Source organism: Sinohyriopsis cumingii, chromosome 4 (genome assembly GCF_028554795.1).
Source record: "Sinohyriopsis cumingii isolate HCF-2022 chromosome 4, ASM2855479v2, whole genome shotgun sequence".
Classification (NCBI taxonomy): Eukaryota; Metazoa; Mollusca; class Bivalvia; order Unionida; family Unionidae; genus Sinohyriopsis; species Sinohyriopsis cumingii.
The window spans coordinates 38,753,802-38,779,177 of NC_142964.1; the positions used below are offsets into that span (position 1 = coordinate 38,753,802).

The following is a 25,376-nucleotide window of genomic DNA, read 5'->3' on the forward strand; positions in this document are numbered from 1 at the left end:
AAATGATAATAAACATTTTACACACTATTTCTAGTACTTAAAAAAAATATTCTTTCCTGGTTCTATCCTCTTAAATAATCAAACGGCAAAGTCGTTTTCACTTTCCTATCAGAAGAAGGCAAAGTTTACATTTTTAGGCAACTTGTCACCCACTTACGAATGGCATTTTGTCTAAGTCTCAACATGTCTTGATTCTGAGGTCATGTGCTCTGCTTATTCCGCTACATTCGGAAATGAACACAATAACGAAAGCAAAAGTTGTTTATTTGATGTACTTTTATGAATGACCACATGTACATCTCTGCGACTCTCTGAATTCAATCACTGTAAATATCTACATTTACCCACCCGGTGGCCAGTCAGAACCTTTGAACTTGCCACCCAGCTATTGCATCGTGGTCTTTTTTATGTACTCTTATTAAATGGCAACATGTATGTACATCAAGGGGTCTTTCATTCACTGAATTCTGTCATTGTAAATATCAGCACAGCTAATTGATCAACACATTTTCCCATAAAGCAGGTGGCTGAACCAGTACTGGCAAGTCTTTGAATTTTGCTGCACACCTATTACATTCTCAGTGATTTTCTGCATCCCAGATCAAAAATTGGCTTCCAAATACGCATAATTAAGCGTTTCCTAGATCTATTACAGAATAGTTTTTGAAAGCTAGTCTATAGCTGAGTAGCTTCCACTTGAGTAGTTGTAAGGCAGTGCTTCAGTGGCTTTATCTGTATAGGCCATCGCTTGGGCCCTTTTCTTTGGCAGGTAAGTTTCAACAAAATACTATATTAGCCCAGTAATATCCACTTAATAAAGCAATGTTTGGCTGGCTACATCTTTATAAATATTATCTTTATTTATATTGACAGAGTCAAGAACATGGACAGTTCTAAGTGCATGCCATGTTAATGCTAAGGCCTGTAAGATAACCATTATGCATGTTTAGTATGTGTGTGGTCTTGGGAAATGCATGTCAGTTGTGCACTGTAATGGATGGAGAGTCAGTGGGGGGAGGGGGGGATAATCTAAACAAAAAATGGAAAGAGATATGCATTTTGAGTGACAGTGATGTCATTAACATGAATGCTGATGCCGCTTTAGTCAATGGATAGGAATGGAAAAGCAGAGGGCTCACCAGCCAAGAAGCAAATCAGGCATTTCCTTTCAGTGTATACAGCAGGCCCAGCTGGACAAGATGTCTTTGGTGGTACCAATAGGGTGGTACCAGTAGGCCTGATGCCTCAGTCATTTGATGGCCAGTCTTCTCTCCCTACCAGATACAAGCCACATTGAGAGCATGCCAGTCCAGCTCAGATACTGTCTTGTATGCAGGTAGCAACTGGAGGTTAAGCTGGCTCTGTTCCATTATGGTTGGACCCTCCCATCCTAATCAGATTGCATAAGGTCGACACCAATGTTGGAATGATAATGTTGTTCTTACCTTCAATGTCAGGTGAGGGAATATCTTTGTCTAGTTTGCAATCCCGAAATCAGAACACTGGCATTCATATGGATCAACCTACTCATTATAGTGCCATAGAGAACCATGTTTACTTAAAGTCCAGTTTAGTGCCATAGCACCCACAAGATGGGGAATCAACTTGATTAAGAATAAGGAACCATTCCTTACCAATATACAGAGCCAAATAGGCATGGTACTTCTACAGTTCCTTCATATTCCCATGCCACTCAAGGTCAACACATGAGGACCATAGGACAGTCTGTCAGATTTAACTTTTATGGTGCATCTGCTGAGATATTTCAGTCTCAGGGACCTGAGACTATCCTAAGAAGGACTTGCTTAGTAAATAGACTGAAGTTATGGTATTTCAATTGGGACAAACTTCCTGTTGTGTTAGCCATAATTTTGGACAGTTATCACCAACACCATCTAAGATTGTATAAGAGGCATCTGCATTGCCACACTCGTAAAGAGACAACAAATCATGCTCACTAGCTCCACCATCCTTACTCAGCCTATTGATGACAAAAAGAAGACCCTGCTTTCTGAGCATCAGTCAAGGAAGTCTTTCACTTGTTACAACCAGAACTGTGTCCACCACCTGCTTTGTCAACAGCTTGGTCCAAATGCGGACAAAAAGCAGAGAAGGAGATCATTTTTGCCCCAGTTCTTCTCCACAAACCCCTCAATCCATAAAGAAATGACACTATTTTCTTGTCACCTTTCTCATTTATCCCCACCTTTGTCATATATCCCAGTGTGGAGATAACTTCATTTCTTTGCTATTGAATGGGAAAGAAGTGAGCTGATGATCCTTGGCTTCTGTATCATATTCAATGTCCCCCCCCCCTTCCACTGTCCAGGTTCCACTGGAGTAATTGGCCCATTTAGGACTGTCTGTTTCATATCAGTATCCTAGAGATAAAAGCCATAGTGAAAGCATTTCACTGATGGCGGGAGGAAAGGAGCTGGTTCACCAGACCTCTGCATGCTTGTTCAGGATTTTCCAAGGTGGTGTCATCATTAACAAATCCATGTGCGAATTCATAATATTCCAAGCAGACTAAGAGTATTAGTCAGAGTTGTTGCTGTCCCAAAGAAATTAGTTAATTCAAACTGAACGGTCGCTATATTCTATCTTCAGTTCCTTTGAAATGGGTCAGAATCACTTTTCACAGCACCAGCATTCATTTCCAGAAACAGCATCCCACTTCTGTGGTGAAACCTCTTTCCAACCTGGACCTGTCAGTTCATGGTTATCTACAGGACCCAGGAAGGGCATAAGTGGTGCCTAAAATGATTTGAGCGGGTGTGAAGAGGGACATCTTATCTATTTTTACCTTTCAAAGAGGTAATTGTTGATATCTCAGCTCAGGTTGTATGATCCTGAATAAGATGGATTATTCATTCTTCATACAGAAAATTTACCCAAGATCAAATAAATTTGTTATGCATTTGGCTATAGATCAGTCATGTCAAGGAGTCTGCAATCGACCATGTTCCCTTGCTGATATCATACAAGCTTAGCTGTGTGATGGAGGTCAGAATCAACTTTCTCTAGTTTCAACCTCTCAGACCTTTCACCCAAAATCTCACTTAGACCTGATAGGAACTGTAGCATTAGTGCAGTAGAGTCATTCAGCTGCTTTTCATTGATGTGGCAATGTGACATCTGCTGGATTGGAAACATTTTTTCCTTTCTCCCAAAAGTCAGGTCTCTGCCTATGGAGACACTACTTTTGCGGAGTATATCAAATATTTGGAATCTGTCTCACATACCTTAGGGGACCAGAGATGGCCTCTCTCTAGGATAAGGGAATGTCATTCCCACCACCTCTTACCAAGTTTCCCAAGGTATCATGATCAAGTAATATGTTTGAAGAAGAAACACATTTTTGGAGTGAAATTTATTTTTATAAGACTTCCCCAGCCATGATATGGATGCACCCTCATAGACTTCCTGCAGTTACTAGGAGAGTGTGCATTCCATTTTAGTAGTAAGTAGTGTACAGATAGGTTTTCTCACTAATCCCAATATCTAATGTTATGAGTCTATGCTCTTAAAATAAGTAACAGAAAAGGGTGAAAGACAAGATTTGTAAAATTTAACAAATAATTTATTTCCCTATCATACGTGAAAATGAGACAAAAGAACCTAAGGTATTGTAAATTAAATCCCAAAATATTCGAAGAATTACAGGCACAAGTCGTAATAATTTAAAGTCCCAAATAAAACTCTCTACAGGTCTATAATAAATCCAAAACCTGACAGCAATGATGTGTCTGTTATAGCTCCTAGTGTGTTGATGTGCCAACATTCTTTTGTTGAATTACAGAAATAAAATTACAGATTTGAATTCACTATAAATTCCAGTGCATGTTATATCCAAGAATTTTATAAAAGCACTTTTGTATTTCCAGAGAAAATAATCACTTGAATTCAATAATTAAAAAAAAAAAGATTCCAGTTCAAACTACTGGTCATGATATATGATATACTACTTGAATGTGCTAGATGTTAAAACATGAATGCTACAATCCTCTCATTTACAATATATATTGTTCTCTACTTGACCTCGGGTCACAATTAGCATTTTCTATTTTAAAAAATTAGATAATGGAAAATAACCTTCTAGAATGATCGTGATGTTTACAAAATAAAAACAATAATCTGTAAAGTTCACTTAGGAAATTCTAAAACCTTGACACAAATAAACATATTTACTTCTTCTATTAATGACCATACTGATGTTAAAAACATACACATAGAGAATGATTGAGCTATGTATTAGTTGTTTACAATGAATAAAATAAAAAAGTTAATTTGGATCAAGCAGAAATGAACTCAATTTTAGACAAGGTCAAGCCCAACATACAGTGTTACATTACAATAGCATGTAATGAATTATAATATAATCAAACTAACAAACAAACAAAGGAAATTAAATAATACATAACACTAAGAGGAAATCACTCTCACAGATATCTATGTGGGCAGACAACATTTGGTTTTGATAGCTAAAAAGTTTAGTCTGGGTTTCTGGGAGGGCTGGATTTGCAAGGTACTGTATAGGTCATACTCTTATGGTATTATGATCAGGTAAGTATTATTGAAGAAACATCTTTTACTCCAAATTTTTTTTTTAAAAATTGTAATTATTTGAAAAAGACAAAAGGGCAGTTTTCAGATTAATTGATATGTTTCAAAAAATGTATGTGATTAATTAATGGATATTGTCATGGAACAGACTGAATTTAATTATTTGTTTTAATTATTTGTTTTTGCATTTTTTTTGTTCTAGTTGTACAGTTATTGACCTAAATAATATGTTGCTATGTACATAATGATTGACATGTTTATTTATTGAAGAAGTCAAAAATAAGATCTTTAGACTACTCGGTTCTTTATCACACGCTTATAATATATCCGTCTGATTATTTGTATCTGTCCATTGAAGCGTTCATTTGTATCTGTTTCCATCCATTCATCTAAATATCAATCCATCAGTCTATCTATCGATCTGTCAGTCTATTTGTCGATCTAGATAGGTAGTTAGATAGCTAGATGGATAGGTAGGTAGATACACAGATACATAGATATATAGATAGAAAGGTAGATAGATAGGTGGATAGATGGGTGGATGGATGGACAGACAGACAGACAGATGGATGGATGGGTAGGTAGATAGATAGGTCGGTAGGTAGAAAGGCAGATAGATAGATAGGTAGATAGACAGATAGATTGTTGTTGTTGTTGTTCTAGGGTTTAATGCCATTTTTAAGCACAAGATATGCTATACATGGCGGCCAGTATAACTGGTGGAGGAAGAACCCTGGAAAACCCAGGGAAGAACCACCAACCCACAAGAAGCTACTGGCAGGCTTTCCCACGTACCCACACTAGCCAAGCCTTGGACTCGAACCCAACAGATAGGTAGGGAGGTAGGTAGGAAGGTGGGTGGGTGGATGGATAGATGGATAGATAGATAAAATAAATAGGTAGTTAGATAGATAAATAGATAGGTAGTTAGAGATAGATAGATAAATAAACAGATAGGTAGGTAGGAAGGTAGAAATTAGAAAGGTAGATAGATAGGTAGCTAGTTAGTTAGATAGATAGATAAATATATAGGTAGTTAGATAGATATATAAATAGATAGGTAGATAGGTAGGTAGATAGGTACAAAGGCAGATAGATAAAATAGGTAGTTAGATAAATAGATAGATAGGTAGAAAGGCAGATAGGTAGGTAGGTAGGTAGCTACATAGATAGGCAGGTAGGTAGGGAGAAAGGCAGATAGATAGATCGATAGATAAATAGATAGGTAGTCAGATAGGTAGTCAGATAGATAGATTGTTTAAAATTTTGGTTTTTGACTCCTGCTGCATATTGTTAAATCTCTTTTGATCTGTACCATGTGTCATAATGTTAAGAGTAAAATATTAAAATTCCAGTGTAACTGCAAACTGCAGAGACCCAGATCTGCTGTCATATATTGTGCTGGCAGATCTGAGTCTGTACAGTTTGTTAGGAGTGACCAGTAGAACAAGCATGATAGACCCTGAACTACCTGCACATTATGTGGGATCATATCAGGGTCTGTACAGTTTGCCTTACTGATTTTTAGGTGAGTATATATGGTACAAGCACAGCCAAAGCTCAAAGGTCAATCTCATTTTTTATATTGTAGAGAATGAATGGTGAACTTCAAGAAGAATTCATCCCCACAAATATAAACCCTGCTTTAAGAAGATTTAGAACAATGACAACAGATGACAATAGGCTTTCATTGGCAGCCATTAATGCAGACCAGGCTTCATGGAATAATTCAAAACTTGAAGACCCCACCTCCAATCTTCACTTTTTTGGTTGCTCTCGAACCAGACGACAGAGGAATTTAAAGACAGGATATCGGTTAGGACGTGCACATGAGACCAACATGTCCTCTGAAAGTGATGAGGAAATGAATGACTTGGAAATATCCGATTCTGATGATGAAAGAATTGAATCACACTCAGAGTCAGGTGATGCAGAAAGTGTCGAAGTTCAAACTGGGCCTGTAAGTTTCAGTACTTCAAGTTTGGAAGGAAATACGTCTGTCAGTGACAATCTTTCTCAGAGTTGCAAAGCAAGTGATCCTCAGTATGGTGAAAAATATGTGGATGAATCTGCAATTCAGACTGAACTTCCCCTTTCTGGTCAGTTGAATAGTTCAGAAGGTAGTTTGATGACTAACTCATTGTTAAATTCTGACGATCAAAAGATGTGTGCAGATGTGCCAAATATGGATCAGCCATCAAATGACAACACACTAGACAGTACTTTAGCACAGATGTGTGCAGATGTACCAAATATAGATCAGCGATCAATTGATGACAAACTAGACAGTAATCGAAAACAGGAAGAACAAGACTATCTTGGGAAGTTAAGAAGAAAGAAAACAGTTATTGAAGATGATAACAGGCTTGCATTTTATGACTGTCACATTAAAAAAGATAAAGTTTTTCTTCAGAGTAATCAAAATGAACAAATGAATTCAGAGAGTCAGGAAACAACAGTATTGAGTACTTCTGAACCACAGATGAAGATTATTAGCCAAGAAAATTCAAGGACTGCAATGGAAAGTAAGACAAGTAAAGACTTAGATACTGTTCAACACTATGAAACAAGGCCAGAACTTGATCAAGAACATATGGCATTTTTGGCTAAACTTAAGAAAACTAAAACAAAATTTACAGATGATAATAGATTGACATTCTTCTTTGAAAATGACACTGTTGTGCAAGATATACCAGAGGGAGATAACTCAGACCCAGTCCCAGTATCAGGAAGAAATAGTTCGGTTTCTAAAGGACAAAGAAGCTTTGTACCCGATTCAGATAGGCAGACTGTAAAAGACAAGATAAATGAAGACAAACATTTCATAACAGTACAGAATCGGCCTGCTTCAACTGATTCTAACTCAAACAGAAGTACAAGGTCAGAGAATAAATACAAAAAGACAACAGTGTCAACAGTACGAAAGAGCTCAGACAAGGCAAATAATCATGGTCCAGTTCGAAATGTCAAAAGTGATTTACAGAGGCTTTTACAGTCTAAGTCACCAATGGAAGATAAAAAATCAAGACAAGGTATAATGTGCACTTAAGATGGTTTTGGTTAGTGAAACAACTGCATACTATTTTGCATAAGTTTAAGGACATATTTTTGTCACAGTGATGATAATGGTGATGATGATTCACTCTAACTAACCTAAGTTCAGTCAGTCTTATGAGAAAGTCATCTTAGGCTAAAAAGAAATGTGTTTCCTGTTGCATGGTTTTAAAATTAGGTTATTTGGTTGTTATTTTTAACATTATATGTATATAATGTGATTTCGTGTTGTTTTTTTTTACCATGGGGGAATAAAAGTGTTAGAGTCAGCAATGAGAAACAAGGACAGTCGGCAGACCAGAAACACATTTTTTTCTCAATCAACTAATTAGCTCAGTTGATAAGTATACTTACTAAGAGACACTAATTAGTGTTATATGCTGTTCTTGTAGATACAAAAATAGCAGAGAGAAAAACACCACAGACATCACTGAAATCAGAGCCATCACCAAATGTTCCTCCAGCTCAAAAGAGCACTCAGGGGTCAGCAAGTCAAGGGAAAACTTCTGACTTGGACAATTATGAGTAAGTGATTATTTTCCCATATTAAGCAAAGAACTTTAAATAGGATCTTTCCATTCATCCATCCTTCTTTCAGTCCATCCCATATTTGTACAAAAGCACTGAACATTAAATTGGATCTTTCCATTCATCCATCCATCTGTCAATCCATCCCATATTTGTACAAAAGCACTGATCATTAAATTGGATCTTTCCATTCATCCATCCATCTGTCAGTCCATCCTATATTTTGTTCAAAAGCACTGAACATTAAATTGAATCTTTCCATTCATTGATCCATCTGTCAATCCATCCCATATTTTGTTCAAAAGCACGGAACATTAATTGGATCTGTCCATTCATCCATCCATCTATCAATCCATCCCATATTTGTACAAAAGCACCGAAATTTAAATTAGATCTGTCCATTCATCCATCCATCTGTCAGTTCATCCCGTATTTGTACAAATTAAGCACTGAACATTAAATTGGATCTTTCCATTCTTCCATCCTTTTGTCAGTCCATGCCATTTGTGTTTCCACACAGAGATTTTTAATTATTATTAGATTTCAGCCAGATTTATTATACAGATATATATATATATATATATATATATATATATATATATATATATATATATATATATATATATATATATATATATATATATATATATTTGAAATCTGAAATTCCTTTGGTTTTCACCATTATTTAGCTTCAGCATGCAGGAATAAAGTTAGTTAACAATAATCAATTATTCTACTTATTTTCCCATTTTTCTTATTTTTTAATTGTTTGGAAGGCAGTAACTTGATCAAATTACCTTTATTGTAGGTAATGTACATTTGTGTACATCCACTTGTTTTAATTTTTACTTCCAGTCTTGGATTCACAACTTTAAAACTCAAGACTAATAATGAACTTCAAAATTTCAGCATAGATATTTCATAACCTTAAAAAGATGATTGTATTAAATATGCTTGCTTATCAGGGTCTATGTTGTTTGTTCTACTGATTACTCCTAACAAATTGAATAGACACAGATCTGCCATTGCATTATGCATTGACTGAGCGTCTGTGCAGTTTGCAGTTGGACTTGACTCATAAGCAAGTATGCATGGTATTGCATGCACTGAAGTGTGAAACAACATAGCTCTAGATTTATAATGTCCGACATTGTGATAGCAGATCAAAGAAATCTTTTTTCATGGATCAAACAACATGTACAAGCATTTAGAGAGAGAGAGAAGAGGTGGTAGACGTCCATATAATTCTGTTTAAGAGCTGAATCACAAACTCTGATCATTACAGTTCATAAGTGGGATTGATATTTCCTTTTTTTTAATCGATTATTGTTTTTGATATTTTTTTCTTAAGAAACAGTAATTCATTTTTTATTCCTTTATAGTATTTCTTGAAAGAGTTTGGTTATATAAGGCCCCAGAAATATGTGTTTTCTATATCACTGGTTTAAAAATTAGGATAGGTAAGGATTGTTTTTAACATTTTATGTATGTATATATTATAATGATTAGTATATATAATGTACTAAGCACTTCAAATTACTGGGCAAAACCAACTCAGATGCACAGATCAATTTTGGGAATTTATTTTACTTTCTATAAAATAATTTACCCAGGAGACAAAAAGTACTAAGGTCATTGGGTCACTGGGACGATTGACCAGCTGGAAACACAAATATTTTTTCCTTGTTGACCTATTTGTTAGTTTACTATTTTGTGTTATCCATGTCATATTGCAACTGATAACTGAGAATTGCAATCAATGTCATAATGGCATGAGCTTATATATCAAGTCAAAGAAGTTCTAAATAGACCTTTGGTTTGTTTGCAAGTACTGGTACAGTGATGTTTTCAAATATGGATCAAGACTGTCAAAAGGTTCACTTCTTCTTTCTCTCAGTGTAGTCCAACTTTGGACAAGTATTTTTGTAATATATTATTAATCACACTTTGAACTCATGAAGATTTGCCAATGAGAGAGAGGTAAATAACACATTTTGATGATATTATCTTCTCTAAATTTAGAATTATCCATAGGTAGGGCTGGATGAAGTTACTTAACACCTGACAAGACTTGATATTGGACCCTATTAAACCCATTGCACCCAGGTATCTCAAATCTGTATTAGAGGAAACCCATTTCACAAAATTCAGCAGCTGAAGTACACACACTTAACTTAGGTCACAGAGTGAATGAATGATTATTTTCAGACCTTCTTATATTCTGGTAAGAAAGGCAAATGCAAATGTAGTTAGGACGATTTGCCCAAATATATGTATGCTCCAGTATATCCAAATACTGCCCACTATATGCATATACTACCTAAATTTGACCCATGTATACCCAAATACACCAAAATGCTGCCATCATATCCCCAAATGCACCCAAAGTTTGACCAGATAAACTCATATTCTGCCTAGATATTCATAATAACCCAAATATACCCAAATACACCAATATATTGCCACCATCTACCCAAATACACCCAAGTACAACCATCATATCCCCAGATTGACCCAAATGCTGCCATCATCTACCCAAATTAACCCAAATGCTACCCTCATATCCCCAAATTGACCCAAATATTGCCATCTTATACCCAAATTCACCCAAATACTGCCATGAGATACCCAAATTCACCCAAATGCATCCATCATATACCCAAATTGACCCAAATGCTGCCATCATATACCCAAATTGACCCAAATGCTACCATCATATCCCCAAATTGACCCAAATGCTGCCATCATGTACCAAAATTGACCCAAATGCTGCCATCATATACCCAAATTGACCCAAATGCTACCATCATATCCCCAAATTGACCCAAATACTGCCATCATATACCCAAATACACCCAAATACTGCCATCATGTACCCAAATACACCCAAATACTGCCATGAGATACTCAAATACACCCAAATGCTATCATGAGATACCAAAACACTGCCTAGATATTCATAATAATCCAAATATACTCCAATAATGCCCAAATATATTTTGAGATACTGCTTATATATGACCATTGTATACCCAGATACAGACTAGATATATCTAACTACTGCCCAGATACACCTAGATACTGCTCTGATTTACTCAAACCCAGGTATACCCAAATACAGTCTAGATATACACAAATAGTGCCCTAATATACTCCTTTGACCAGGTGCAGCTTATTAAAATACTGCCCAGATATATCCAAATGTTATACATATATTGAAAAGACAAACCACAAAACACATAAAGATAAATTTATGGAGTTTTCTGTACTTCATTTCATTGAAAACATTTATATATTTTAAGATACAGCTGGTAATTAGTAAGGATAGATGAACTAAAGAGAACAAAGATGTTTTGAGAGCAAGTAATGGCTGCAGATTTGAAAAACTGTGACCCTTTTTGCAATTAGGAAACCTCTTGTGGAAAGTCTATTATGGTTTTTTATAAAATACTTTTGACAAAAAAATTGAATGAGAAATGAATTTAAATGTTACTATTGGTAAATTAAAATATGAGAAAAAATTGCTTATTATTAGTCCAAATTGCAAACTTTTACTTATATGCCTTTGAAACATGAATAAGTTTTCCATGTAGATAATATATCAGACACACTGTGAAAGTGTATTAAAAGGGTTCACATTAGCATATATTGGGTTATTTGGGGTGCAAAGTAGTGCTTTAGTCCGAATAGCCCATGAGTATGTTTGTAATTCCAATGAATATTTTGAATAAATTATTACTCTCAAATTATATCTGAACACAACTAAAAATTATTCCACAGACTAATATTGAAACAGTAATGAATAATTGTTTATGTTGCCCTTTATATACAGACTGTCATTTGACCTATGACCCTAGATATGGGTCATTTCTAATGTTAAATTCACTAATTTGTAAACATGGTCAGGCCTTGAACATAATGTTTTAGTAAAAATCTTGTTTGCCACTTGTAACTACGACAAAACAGAGGTAGACAAGTACATGACATTAGTCAAGTAAGTCACAAAACTACCCTTAATAATCATAAACGAAGGTCAAGCACATTATAATTTAAATATATATAACAAGTAAGTGGAAGATGCAGCATGCAGCAGCAGTTCAGTACACACTATAATACACTGACTAGTAGGGTAAACTTGAGTAAAAGTACATTTTCTAGACTTTCAGTTCCAAGTCAGATTCATGTGCTCAAAAGGCAATATGTGTCACTGTTTGAGGCAGCACTAAAATGGTATGCCCCATCAAAAATTTGGAATGGACATTTAGTATTATAATTGTCTACCCATCTGTATGCCCCTCCTTCTGATTAATGTTTGCATTTAGGTCAGGGAAATTATATCCAGCATAATAAGGGATGATGAAGAATTAGTGTTTTATGAAAACTTTTTTTGTTCTGTTTGTATGAAGGGAATGATGCTGGGCAGATGTTAATTAAGTTATTATTAACAGTTTTCTGATTTTACCTTTATTATTAGGTAACGCTGCTGGATTGATGCTAATTGTAAAGCTATTATTAACAGTTTTCAGGTTTTACCTGTATTAATGTAACACTGCTCAATTGATGCTAATTATTAAGTCATTATTAACAGTTTTCAGGTTTTACCTGTATCAAGTTAATGATGCTGCACTGATTCAGATTGTTAAGCGATTATTAACACTTTTCTGGGGATTGCTGCTTGATTGATGGTAATGGTTAATTTAATGTTAACTCATTAACCCCTGGAGATTTTTGTCATTTTTGCTTGAAATGTAAGCAAGAAAGGTATTTTTCATTGACTATTTTGTTCACGCATGTACAGAATGGAAACGTTGGAGTTTTTTTATTGTTTTGTTTCTTGGACAAATCATTTTCATGTCCTGGTCACTTTTTACTCCACATTTCCAACTTGTCTTATATTTGAATAAGGTTTGCCTGTCTGTGTGCAGTTCAGACTGGTCTGCCTTAGATGTCAGGCCATAAAAGTCTAAAATCCAGACACAACATCTGATTCCAACAATGGGCAAAGTTTTAGTGTAAAACAAATCAGGTCACAGAAACTATGTTTTTCTCTCTCTGTTTTATAATGCAAGTAGATTGTCCAGATTATTTAGTATCATTGTAGAGCTACTTTTATGTAATGCCACCCACTTTGTGGTATCTTAAATGACCTTGATGCAACAGAGCATGGAAGTAGGGTACTACCACCTGATGCATAAAAGTGGCACCAGGGATTAATGAGTTAAAACTTTTCTGGTTTTACCTATATCAAGGTAATGATGCTGAACTGATGCTAATCGTTAAGTTATTATTAACAATTTTTTCTGGTTTTGCCCATATCAGGGTAAAACTGCTACACTGACACTAATTGATTCTGTTAACACTTTTCCTCCCAGATGGTATTATAAGGGCATAAACCGAGCAGAGAGTGAGAAAATCCTCAGAGATGAGGGGAATAATGGCTGCTTCATGGTACGAGACTCTAGTCGGCCAGGCATGTATTCAGTATCTCTCTTCTACAAGGCAAGGTAAGTTACTGATAACTCATTTAATTTTGTGGTTGTCAGTTTTAGAGGTTTTGCAAACTAACTTTTTTGTTGGTATACCTAAGTTCATTGATGGGAATGTGGGTCAGTTGTTTCCACAGAGGGGTCATTGCTCATTTGGTCTTTAAATTTTGCTGCCTGTAGCAACCATAAGATCCACAAAAATTGGGAACCAATGATAAACAGGGGATTCACAGGAACCATGGTCCCTGTAATTTGAATAGTTTACGATGGTAATGGTTCTGAAGTTAGTGCATCATAAGAAATGTTTTTAATCTTGGTTCAGGATTTACGTAGTCAATGTAAAAAAATGTCATCATTATTGGACAGATGCCTTGTATTAAGGATACATGACCTTATCGTTTCTTTATGACATCACCAATATGATATCACATGTTACCAACATGAATGTAGCCATATAAAATCAAAGATAGATTGGACATAAAATAACATGGTAGTGACATCTCTCCTATTAATAATGAAAAACAAAGTGCTTATGCAATTTGAATAATTGCAGAGATTGCTTCTCCATTTGAAAGTTGCCCAGGCAGTCCCACCATAAAAGGCAGGCCACTCCTGTTATAAGGCAGACTTGCCTGACACCAAAATAGTATATTTTAAGCACTTTATTCCTCATATGTGAGGTAACACCTTTTATTAGACCACCTTTCTGATGCAGAACCTCTGACCTTACAAGAGGGGAATCACTGTAAGAGTCCTGAGAAAGAAAACAATGAAGAAAATGAAAAAATTTAGAGACTGGGGGAAGTTATTAGCAATTTACAATCTGCTGTAAAATGTGAGTGTGCAGGCTTTCTTTTGTGGATAATGATCTACCATATTGAGTCACTTATAAGAAGAGTCCAAATGCAAACTGCACAGACCTGCCATCACAAAATGTGCCAACAGATATGGGTCTGTGCAGTTTGTTAGGAGTAATCAACAGAACAAACACCATAGATCCTGGTCTGCATTATACTATTCCAGGTCAGGATCTTTGCTGTTTGTATTTTGACTTGACTTATAAGTGAGTATATTTAGTAATTTCAGTAATTGTGTCATAGTGAAATTATTACTTCCCAACATATACTTCTCTTTGTTTACATGATGATAAAAATATGTGATCTAGAACCTGTGTAAATTTGATTTTTCAAAAATACTCTTTCACTTAATTTGTATGGACAATTAGTGATCGGGTAATATTATTTTCTGTAAAGCCTTTGGCTTCACATGTATACATAGCATGTTACTCTGTCATTGACGGGAACAGGCACTCTTCAGAGAAAAGGAAACTTTTTTATCAGTCACATGATGTGTCACCTGAAGTATCCTCTATAAACAAGCCACCCACATGAGGTATCTCATAGTTATTCTGGCACTGTAGCGGAGCGGTAAGTACTATTATAGGCGTGTATTTAGGTGTTTTTTCTATCCAGCTTTGGATGTAGTCCAAGCTGTATGTGTTATTTGTCAAAGTTTCTTTTTGTTTATTTGTAATGGCTACTGAAGAGGACAAAGTCCTCTCAGTTACCAACCTCGAAGCTGACTCTGAATTTTTGGGTTTCGGGCCTATGGATTTTGCAGCCTTTTGCGAAGCTGAGGCAAGTTCCTCAAAAGGAAATGGAGTTATGAAGCCACAAAAACAGAAAAATAAAGAGAAAAAAATTTAAGTCTGTTGTGACTAAAGTTCAGAAAGTGGCAAAACACAAGCCTGTTATGGCGACTAAGTAAGCAAAAAATCTTGGAAAGTTGAGAATGTCCAGTCTCATAGATATAAATAGCCTATCGGAAACAGATATTGAGGTTTTAAAGAAAAAATTGGGCCTAAATGAAATGCATCCTGTTATGGCAGATGACAATGAAATTAATGTCCTTTTTGGTGAACGCTACCTGAACTACATGTAGAAGTTGAAATGAAGGGCCATATATCGATGTTGATGTTACCCCAGCAGAGGGTGATGCAGTTAGACCACTCAAGCAAATTTCTTTGAGTGGAAAAATAAATGGGGCATTGTTTGATACTTTGCAGCCTGATTACAACAGTATTTCTACTACCAATGCTGATAATATATGGCAGTTACCCAAGCTGTTCAAAACTCCCCAAAAAGGAGAGCCAACACCTAAATCCTTAGCAGAGCTGATTAATACCGCATGCACTTCTTTATGTACAACAGATATTGTACAGAAGTACAAGATACCAGAAAACTGATAAGTTGGGTCCCCCACTTGTCAATCAAGAAATTTGGAATGACCTTAAAAACGAGTCCACTCTTATGACAAAGCCTTTAGGGATATACAAAATCTTGTTGCTGCAGGCATTATGCCAATTGTCCAATTAGCAGAATTACTAAAGTCTCAGATTGCGACTAATGAAAAAGCAAAGATCCTAATTTCAGGTGCTATTTCCCTTATGGGTCAGGTGCAATTTCATGTCACCCTAAGAATGAGGTATATGATTAGACCACATTTGAAAAGAAATATTCCAGTCTTTGTAATATGAATATCGCCATAAAGTCCATGCTTTTTGGGGATGATGTGGCCAAGGAGGTTAAAAGATGTGACACTGGGTTTGCACTTGCGACAGAAAGTTTAGCCCATTATCACAGAGGTTACAATAGAGGCCATGGTGCTAGAGGTGGTGGACCTATATGAGGTCCGACCAGAGGGCAAGATTTCGATCTCAACTGTATAGTGCTCAAAATATGTACAGGTATCAACACAAAATTCCAATAAAGGAAGGAGACCTGCCTATACTAGTCCCCCAAATGAGCCTACAAATTAAAATCTATAGAGGTAAGTTCTGTGGGAAAATTTAAACACTATTTTACTATATGGAATAATTTTACTTGTGATCCGTGGATTTTGCAAACAGTTTCAGGGTACAAAATTAAGTTTGATTCCATGCCTTTCCAGTCCTTTTTTCCAAAAAAAATTCCCTTTTCGAATGAGCAGAGAACAATTATATCCAATGAAATCACTGAACTTGTACACAAAGGAACTATAGTTCCATCCACATGTGAGAGTAATCAATTTCTTTTGAATATTTTTATTGTTCCCAAACCTAATGGAAAATATCGGCCAGTGATTAACCTAAAACAGTTGAATAAATTTGTTCATTATGAACATTTTAAGCAAGAAACGTTTCAAATTGTTTTAGATCTCATCCAAAATCATGATTTCTTTACTTATATTGATCTAAATGATGCTTATTTTAGTATTCTAATACATATAGGTTGTCAGAAGTTTCTAAAGTTTACCTGGAATGGTCAACTTTTTCAGTTTGTATGTTTACCTTTTGGGCTTTGCTCCAAGAGTTTTCACTAAGATCCTAAAACCCATTTATGCTTGGTTTAGGCATCAATGCATTAGGTGTTCCTGTTATGTTGATGACTCATTGAATTTGGATGGTGATAGTTACCTTTCCTTGCAAAACACATGGACTATGATTGAGACATTAAAATCTCTTGGCTTCACTATCAGTCTTGAAAAATCAGTGCTTATTCCATCTCCATGAATTACCTTTTTTGGTTTTGTTTTAGACTCTGTACAGTTTAAGGTTTTTCTTACTGAGGAGAAATTGGAAAAGATCCATGTTTTTCCCAAGAAGCACATTGATAGAAAGTATGTAAGAGTATGAGAGTTGGCATCATTTATTGGTATGCATTTTAATGCCTTTTATGCAATCCTGGAAGCCCCAATGCACCACAGCTATTTGGAACATGAAAAAATTAAAGGTCTTAGTGAAAACAAAAATTTTGATAGTACAGTACAGTTATCTCCACAAAGTGTCCAGGAATGGTGGTATCTAAATGTGGCAGACAGGAATGGGAAATCTATCAGAGAAAGATAGAGTGCTACGATTCAGACTGATGCATCACTAACAGGGTGGGGTGCTTATGCACTTTATTCAAACAGATCAGTCTCAGGTAGATGGGACAAGAGTGAGACCATTTTTTCCATAAATTACCTAGAGTTGTTAGCAATTTCATATGCCTCACAAGCTTTTCATTCAGATAACAGAAATGTCTATATTGAGATTCAGTCTGATAACATATGTTCTATCTTGTATATTAATAATATGGGTGGAATGGCATCGGTTCAGTTGGATCAACTAGCGAGACAGATTTGGGAATGGTGCTTGGAAAGGAAAATATTCATATCTGCAGTCCATATTGCTGGCAAACATAATATACAGGCAGAGATTATCTGCCATGGAACTTTTCTGACTTCACTGAATGGATGCTAAAGAAAGAAATTTTTCAAAGATTGTGTGCACAGGCTTTTGTCCCAGACATAGATCTTTTGCATCTAGATTAAACTGTCAGTTAAAGAAGTTCACCTCGTGGTTTCCAGAACCAGGTGCTTTTAAAATTGATGAATTTTCTTTCTCCTGGCACAATTTAATCCCATATATTTTTCCCCCTTTTAATGTTGTTGGGAAAATATTGAATAAAATTATTGCTGATAATGTTAGTAAAGCACTCTTAACTGTTCCACATTGGACATCACAATCCTGGTTGGGGGTCTCGAGTTGCCGAGTGGTCAAAAGCGCTCTCCGTTACGGATCACTGCCATCTCACCTCTGTCTGTGTAGGTTCGAGTCTCGGATTCAGCCAATGTGGGTATGTGAGAAAGCTTGCCAGTAGCTTCTCGTGGGTCGGTGGTTCTTTCCGGGGTTTTCCCGAGTTCTTCCTCCACCATTAATACTGACTGCCATGTATAGCCTATCATGTGCTGAAAAATGGCGTTAACCCCTACAACAACAACAACAACAACAATCCTGGTTTCCTTGACTCTTGTCATGTTTAATTTTCTCTTCCAATTAGACTTCCAAGGCACAAAAATACACTCACTCTTCCACACAATGGCCAAACTCATCCTCTAGGGAAGACTCTATCTTTAGTCGCAGTGACTGTATCAAGAGATTGCTCCAAAACCAAGGACTTTAAACAACAGTTGTAGATATCATTAACAATTCATGGAGACCAGGAACAACTAAACAATATAATTTGGCATGGAAGAAATGTAATTTTTGGTGTAAGGTCAGGGAAATTAATCCCTTTTGTGTCTCTGAGGTAACAGTTATTTCATACTTAGAGTCTTTGGTAATTGAAGATATCATCAATACTCACAAGGCAATGTTACTTACTACTTTTGAGGATGTTTGATAATGCATGGTGCCTCTACCCTTTGTTGATAAATAGATACTTGAAAGGACTGTTTAACAGAAGTCCACCAAAACCAAGATATGTTGACACTTGGAATGTAAACCTAGTCTTAAAATACCTGTGTACCCTTTTTCCTTTGGAAACTAGATCTTTAAAGTTATTAACAATGAAGCTGGTTGCTCTTATTGCTTTATATACAGCTCCAAGAGCACAAACTCTAACATCTTTGAATTTACATAACATGACTTGTATGGCAGATAGAATAGTATTCAATTTTTTGGATTTGTTGAAAACTTCACGACAAGGTAAGATTTTCCAGTTGGAACTACTGCATTATAAGGATGAGAAGCTTTGTGCTATGCAAACTTTGTTGCATTATCTTGACAGGACTAAAAATCTTCGGAAATCTACTCAGGTTCTAGTATCTTATTGTTTCTATAGAGCTGTGACATCTAGTACTATTGCAAGGTGGTTAGAAATGGTTTTAGAACAATTATGAATTGATACGTTTAAATTCAAGTCTCATTCTTACAGAACTACTGCAGCATCAGCTGCTTTCAGACAAGGCTGTTCCTTGCACAATATCTTGAAAACAGCAGACTGGACATCTGTAAAGACTTTTCACAAATTTTATCTGATAGATATTCAGGCTAATAGTATGGGTTTTTCTGAAGCAGTTATTAATAGCATATAAATAGTCGTTTTTGTTTGATTACGATTTGCAGGTTAACACTCATTTCCTTTTTCCTATTGATGTTTGTAGCAGATGTTTTGCTGTCAATCTTTAAAGATGCTATGTATACATGTGAAGCCAAATGCTTTACACAAAATAATGAACCCTTCATTCAAGCATTTATGTAGGATGAGGGGCATTATTGGAGTAAAGTCAGAGGCTGAGCATGTATACACCCACCCATCCTTTGTTGCAAGTTAAGGTTTTACTACAGTGGGGTGTGTCTCCCTGTCTTATATAGACAACAAAACACTTCACTTTAAACTATGAGATACCCAGTGCGGGTAGTTTGTTTATATAGGATACTTCAGGTGACACATCATGTGACTGATAAAAAACGTTTCCTTTTCTTTGAAGAGTGCCTGTTCCTGCCAATGACAAAGTAACATGCTATGTATACATGTGAAGCCTCCAGCTTACTCCAATAACGCCCCTTATTCTTCACAAAGGCTTGGATGAGGGGTTCATTTTCCACTCTTTTCTGTGTAGTTACCTTTTGAAAATGAACATGCGTCTATACATTTTAGGTGATTTTGGATCACTTGAACTCTAGCTCTGTGTAAATTTATATTTTTGAAAAAGTTAGATGCTTTAGAATTTCACAATTAGAGCAATTATCTAAAATTATCTTCCCTAGATTTTTCTGATAATTAACATGGCAGTCTGGTACTTGTAAAATTTGATATAGCATTCATAGGAGATATTAAAACATTTAACATTTAAGAAGACATTGATACACTTAATAATCAAAAAATTTCCCCCAAATTTTGACAATTTTTGATTCCAGATCAGCTCATACTTCATTTTTAGTATTATCCATCCATTCTTAGTTAATTTTCTCTTAGACAATGTATTTATAAAAATGATTTTTTATTTCAGAACTCTATCATTTATAATTAATCCGACAACAGTATTTATGACACTCTACCATTTTTTAAAAATGAACACTAATAGATTGCAAGCAAGACTTACTACTGGGAAAATACACAATGCTTAATTAACAGCATTTCTGGTCAAGTCATATAGCAGGGTTCACTCTCGGATTTTTAAAGTAGGAGTTCAGGACCATTTTAAAACGTAGGAAAACCAATAACAATACGTTTCTTTTTCTTACAATAATTCAGAGCATTGTATAGGTGTGTAACCAGTATAATGGTCATCTGATTGCTAATGCTTGTATATATTGTCTTACATTTAGTATTAGTATAGGTGAATTAAACTAGTAGAGAAAAGTGGTAATTTTTTAATTGTGCAGCTAGAAGGAATCAAGGAAGAGTTTAAAGTTTCTTATTTATATTAATTTATTTAGCTTAATTCCATTTGAAATAAATATGCTTGCAAATGTACTGGAAGAAGAAATAAATAACGCTATTTAATTTTCTTTACTTTTGTTTCATCTTTAAGCAACACAGCAAACTACATTTAGTGACTTTTTAAACAAACATAACAAACTTTTCCACTTAGGTTTGGGATAAAACTCCTTCTGTTCAGGGCCTTCCTCCATCACCATCACCAATTTCATTAGCTCAGTCCTTGCTATAAACATCAGTCTCACAGAAAACAGATTTCCACTGTTCTACATGAATATGTGACAGCAGCTGCTTATGGGTCATATTCTGGTGACTATGTTTTTACTATAATAGCTAATTTTATCAGCCAATAAGATGAAGTCTTGTATCTTCAAGTTTTGGGAAATTGATCAGCATGGCTGAAGACCATCAATGTATGCCAAATGATTTCATTCACACTCAGATTTCTGAAAGCTGCATTTCCATTAGGTCACCAGTACATGACCCCTAAGCATCATACCACATTGTTGCACCTTGAGTAAGCCCAGGGGACATTTTCTACCAGATCCCCATATCTTGATCATTATTGGGGAACAGTGTTACATCATTTGTTTCCTTGGCATACCTGGTAAATGTTGAGCTGTGCAAGTTCAGAGTCTCATGAAGTGAATTTTTCCTTCCATATTTGAGACACATGTGCATACGAATAATAAGGTCCCATTGAAATGTATGATTCCATACTTCATTCCATAAATCTCTCAGTCTTTTAGATGTTATGTTTCTTGATCATAATCTGATCCATTATTTACTCTGTTGGCCAGTCTTACAAAAAGTGGGTTCGTCTGTAGATTTGTGCTTGGTAAAAAAGATATTATGGCCGGTTGCCATTGAAAAAGTACATGTCTGATAATCACTCAAAAATTAAAGTATATCTGCATGTGACACTGAAATACTGCTGGTATTATGACAGTTAACATGTGAGTTATTGCTTTTCCAACAAAGTAAATAAATTGTGCTTTTGTGAAGAATTCCAAGAAGTCAAAAAATGTGTGCACTAGTTTTCTTGGGGTATGTGATAAAATTCAGGTTTTCCAAAGATTGTGAAATGTTTTTATATATGATGGACTCAGGTGTACTGAATAATGTTTAACAAAACCAACCAACCTCAGCCAGACTCAAGCGTGGCAGTGTGAGCTCTTGAAATAATTGCCACATGAGGATCTGGTAATAAAAGTTTAGCCATGGTCATCCAGTCTAGTTCCATCTTGCTTGGTATGCAATGGAAAGCCAAATCAGGGCCTGGAGAAAAAAATTAAGTGAAATGAAAACAAGAGACTCAAGGTAACATTATTAGTAACATCTTTGTGACATTTATGATGTCATAATATCAATGATGTTAACCATTTCTCATTGGATGAGATTAAGATGGGTCCACTTGATGTCAACACACTGCAAAGGGGCATAATTTGGGCCATTTTACCCAAGACTGATATCAGCACAGTCTCTAATCAGATAACATTATGGGCAGATAGAGGCTAGTAAAAAAAATGTTTTTCTTGTAAAACCAGAATGAAGCTTCCCAAAAATTTGGAAAAGCAGTTTCATTTGCCAATGCGATGGGGTGATGTCTAATGTAGCTGTGATGATAAGACAGTAGTATACATATAGACATTTTCACTGGCTGAAAGACTGACCTCCTGCATTGGTAATAGTATTATATTGTACCCTTTACATTATTTAACAATATATTGGGTTTAAATTGTTGTTAAAAATGTTCTTTTTTTTAAATTTGAGGTAACAAAGAGATGTCTTTGTAATTTGACTTCTATAAAGTTTTATTGAAGCAAAGCATCATCTGTTGTTAACAGAGATCATTGTACCCAGTCCTGGTATGATGAAGCTCTCATGGAGTTGCAGGAAATCTGGTTGGAAGAGACTAATCTAAGCAAAGAGTCATAGCACATGCATGTGTAATTAGGCTGTTAATTAAAGCAATGATAAGGCACTGAGAATTAATTAATATGAATCCCCATATCTGCATATCTATAGCCTGTGTGACATCATCTAATCCCTTTACAATTATCACATAGATTCCTTTTGTTAACCCAGCCACTATACAATGGATACCTGCTTTGTAGAAACACAGAGCAAAAGAGAAGTTCACTGTAGGAATTTTCATGTGTTCATTAAAAAACAATACACATTGTTTTGTGTGGATTTCTTTATTACAGTAGCTTAAACCTTGGTTGGTAAAGTTTTATTTGATCAGGTCCTATAAGAAGTGTTGGTGGATGATAGTACAGGTTACATGTTGATAGAATCTGTTTCCTTTTTGAATTAGGGTTTGGTTACACATTCTTAGTACTAAAGTTGGATATGTGCTGGCCCCAGTACAATATACAAAGCACATCATGTTAATGACTGATGTAGAATCTGAAGAGATGCTTTTACACCTCTTTTGTCCTGTACTTTGTGGCTACAGAGTGTTTTAACAATGTGGAAAACATCAGGACCAAAGAAATGCATGCAGAGGGTTATTATGCAAACCTAATGTGTAATGACTTTCATATCAAGCATACAGACTGTCATTTTGGCTCATTTGTTTATCACATCTGGCAAATTGTAACTGTCTCATCATTGAAAGAAGACATGAGTTATATCCATTTTCATAATTTTCAGGGCAGTCCTGAGTGGCCAAGTGGTCGAAAGTGCTCTCTATTACAGATTACTGCCATCTCACCTCTGTCTGCATGGGTTCGAGTCTCAGATTCGGCCAATGTGGTTATGTGAGAAAGCTTGCAAGTAGCTTCTCATGGGTCGGTGGTTCTTTCTGGGATTTTCCCAGGTTCTTTCCTCCACTATTAATACTGGCCACCATGTATAGATTATTGTGTGCTGAAAAATGGTGTCAAACCCTACAGCAACAACAACATAATGGTCAGGGATCATTCAGTATTTTAATTTTAAGTAATTTAAGTTTTGGTTCATGGCTCACATGGAATAGTCACCCATGGCTTCACTTGATTCCCTGTTATCACAGTTCTTGGATAAGCCAACTGTCTTTTAATCACTGAGTTGAGTAACTATATGATAATATTTTTGAAGCTTGAATGGCTGTTTCCAAATCTAATTTATGCAAGTTGGCCGACCTAAGAGTCTGTTATTAGTATTAAGATTACCGCTTTGACTTGGCGTACAAAAAACAAAGATTAGTGATTAATTAAGTCGGTGCTGATTTATGGCATGGATTAAAGTGAGCAGGATGCAATAATCTTGTGTGGTACATACATTTGGGATAGCAGCATTTGCATATTTTATGATCTTCCTGAATAGTGCATATAAAACAAACTTGACAATTTAACAGTACTAATAATAATTTTTATTGCGTGTTATTTGTTCATAAACCAATTTGTAAAGGTGAACCTGTGAACAGTGGTTACCTTCATACAAAGGCCAGTTTTGCCTTATCCAATGGTTGGATATATATATATCTATATATATATATATATATATATATATATATATATATATATATATATATATATATATATATATATATATATATATATATATATATATATATATATATATACATAGAAAGAGAGAGAGAGAGAGAAAGAAAGAGAGAGACACACACACCTACCTGTGTATGAAAGGACCAAGTTCTTTAAAGCTAGACCATTTGTAAATTCATGTCTTGAAATGATTTGAGCTTTGCATTAGGATGCCATCAACATGTCACTTTTAATCTATATGTATCAGTGTGCTATGAGCTCAGGGAGAGATTGAGATATACTGCCATAATTGCTGTGACTTCCTTCTCTTATAAAACAATGTTAAAGAATGTTTTTTATTTAGTTTTATTAATATCAGTATATATTCTTGTGAAAGAAAATTATTTAAGTCAATGGAAGGTATATGAGAAAGTTGAAATATTTTGAGATTTTTGACCTGTCATAAATGGATCATACATGCTTTCATATTAAACCTGATATTTGCCATGCTTGCTTTTATATTAAAATTAATGTGATCTCTCTATTTGTGTCATAGTGATAAAAGTTCACTCACCAACAGTCCTTTTTCTTTGTGTATTTTACATTAGGAGTCTATGATCATAACCTGTGAAAATTTGAATTTTTAAATGATGATTCTGCTATTATTTTGTGGGCAGTTAGTGTCAGGGTACTTTTCTTAATAATGACTCATACTTGGATTATCAGATAAGAGTAGCACAAGAAAATGTGTGTCAGCCTATGACAGTTTTTAGGACTTGGATTGATTGGACTGTTAGCTTTGTGGAAATATCAATGTCCATCCATCTGTCTATTATTAATTTCAGTCCACACAATGACTTGAGTTGTCCATCACCCACAATTGCCCAACTTTGTGTTTGGCTTGCACTTCTGGTAAGGAAAAACCATATCAATTTTAGGTCAAAATGTCAATGGTCAAAGTCACTGACTCTAGAAGAAAAAAAAATCTTGCACAATAGCTAATGTTCTCAACCTTCTACAGT

General features: G+C 35.3%; 1 protein-coding gene and 1 pseudogene across 1 annotated transcript in view; both read left to right on the forward strand.

Moving 5' to 3' along the window:
- Positions 1-25,376, forward strand: part of LOC149800955 (uncharacterized) — a 126,589-nt gene that overhangs the window by 7,337 nt on the left and 93,876 nt on the right. Inside the window, exons 2-4 of the mRNA XM_089955032.1 lie at positions 6,158-7,598; positions 8,013-8,145; positions 13,521-13,652. Of these exons, the coding sequence (XP_089811158.1) occupies positions 6,161-7,598; positions 8,013-8,145; positions 13,521-13,652 (1,703 nt within the window). The 5' untranslated portion in view covers positions 6,158-6,160. The remainder of the gene's footprint in view (positions 1-6,157; positions 7,599-8,012; positions 8,146-13,520; positions 13,653-25,376) is intronic.
- On the forward strand, positions 15,426-16,322 carry LOC149800956 (uncharacterized; annotated as a pseudogene).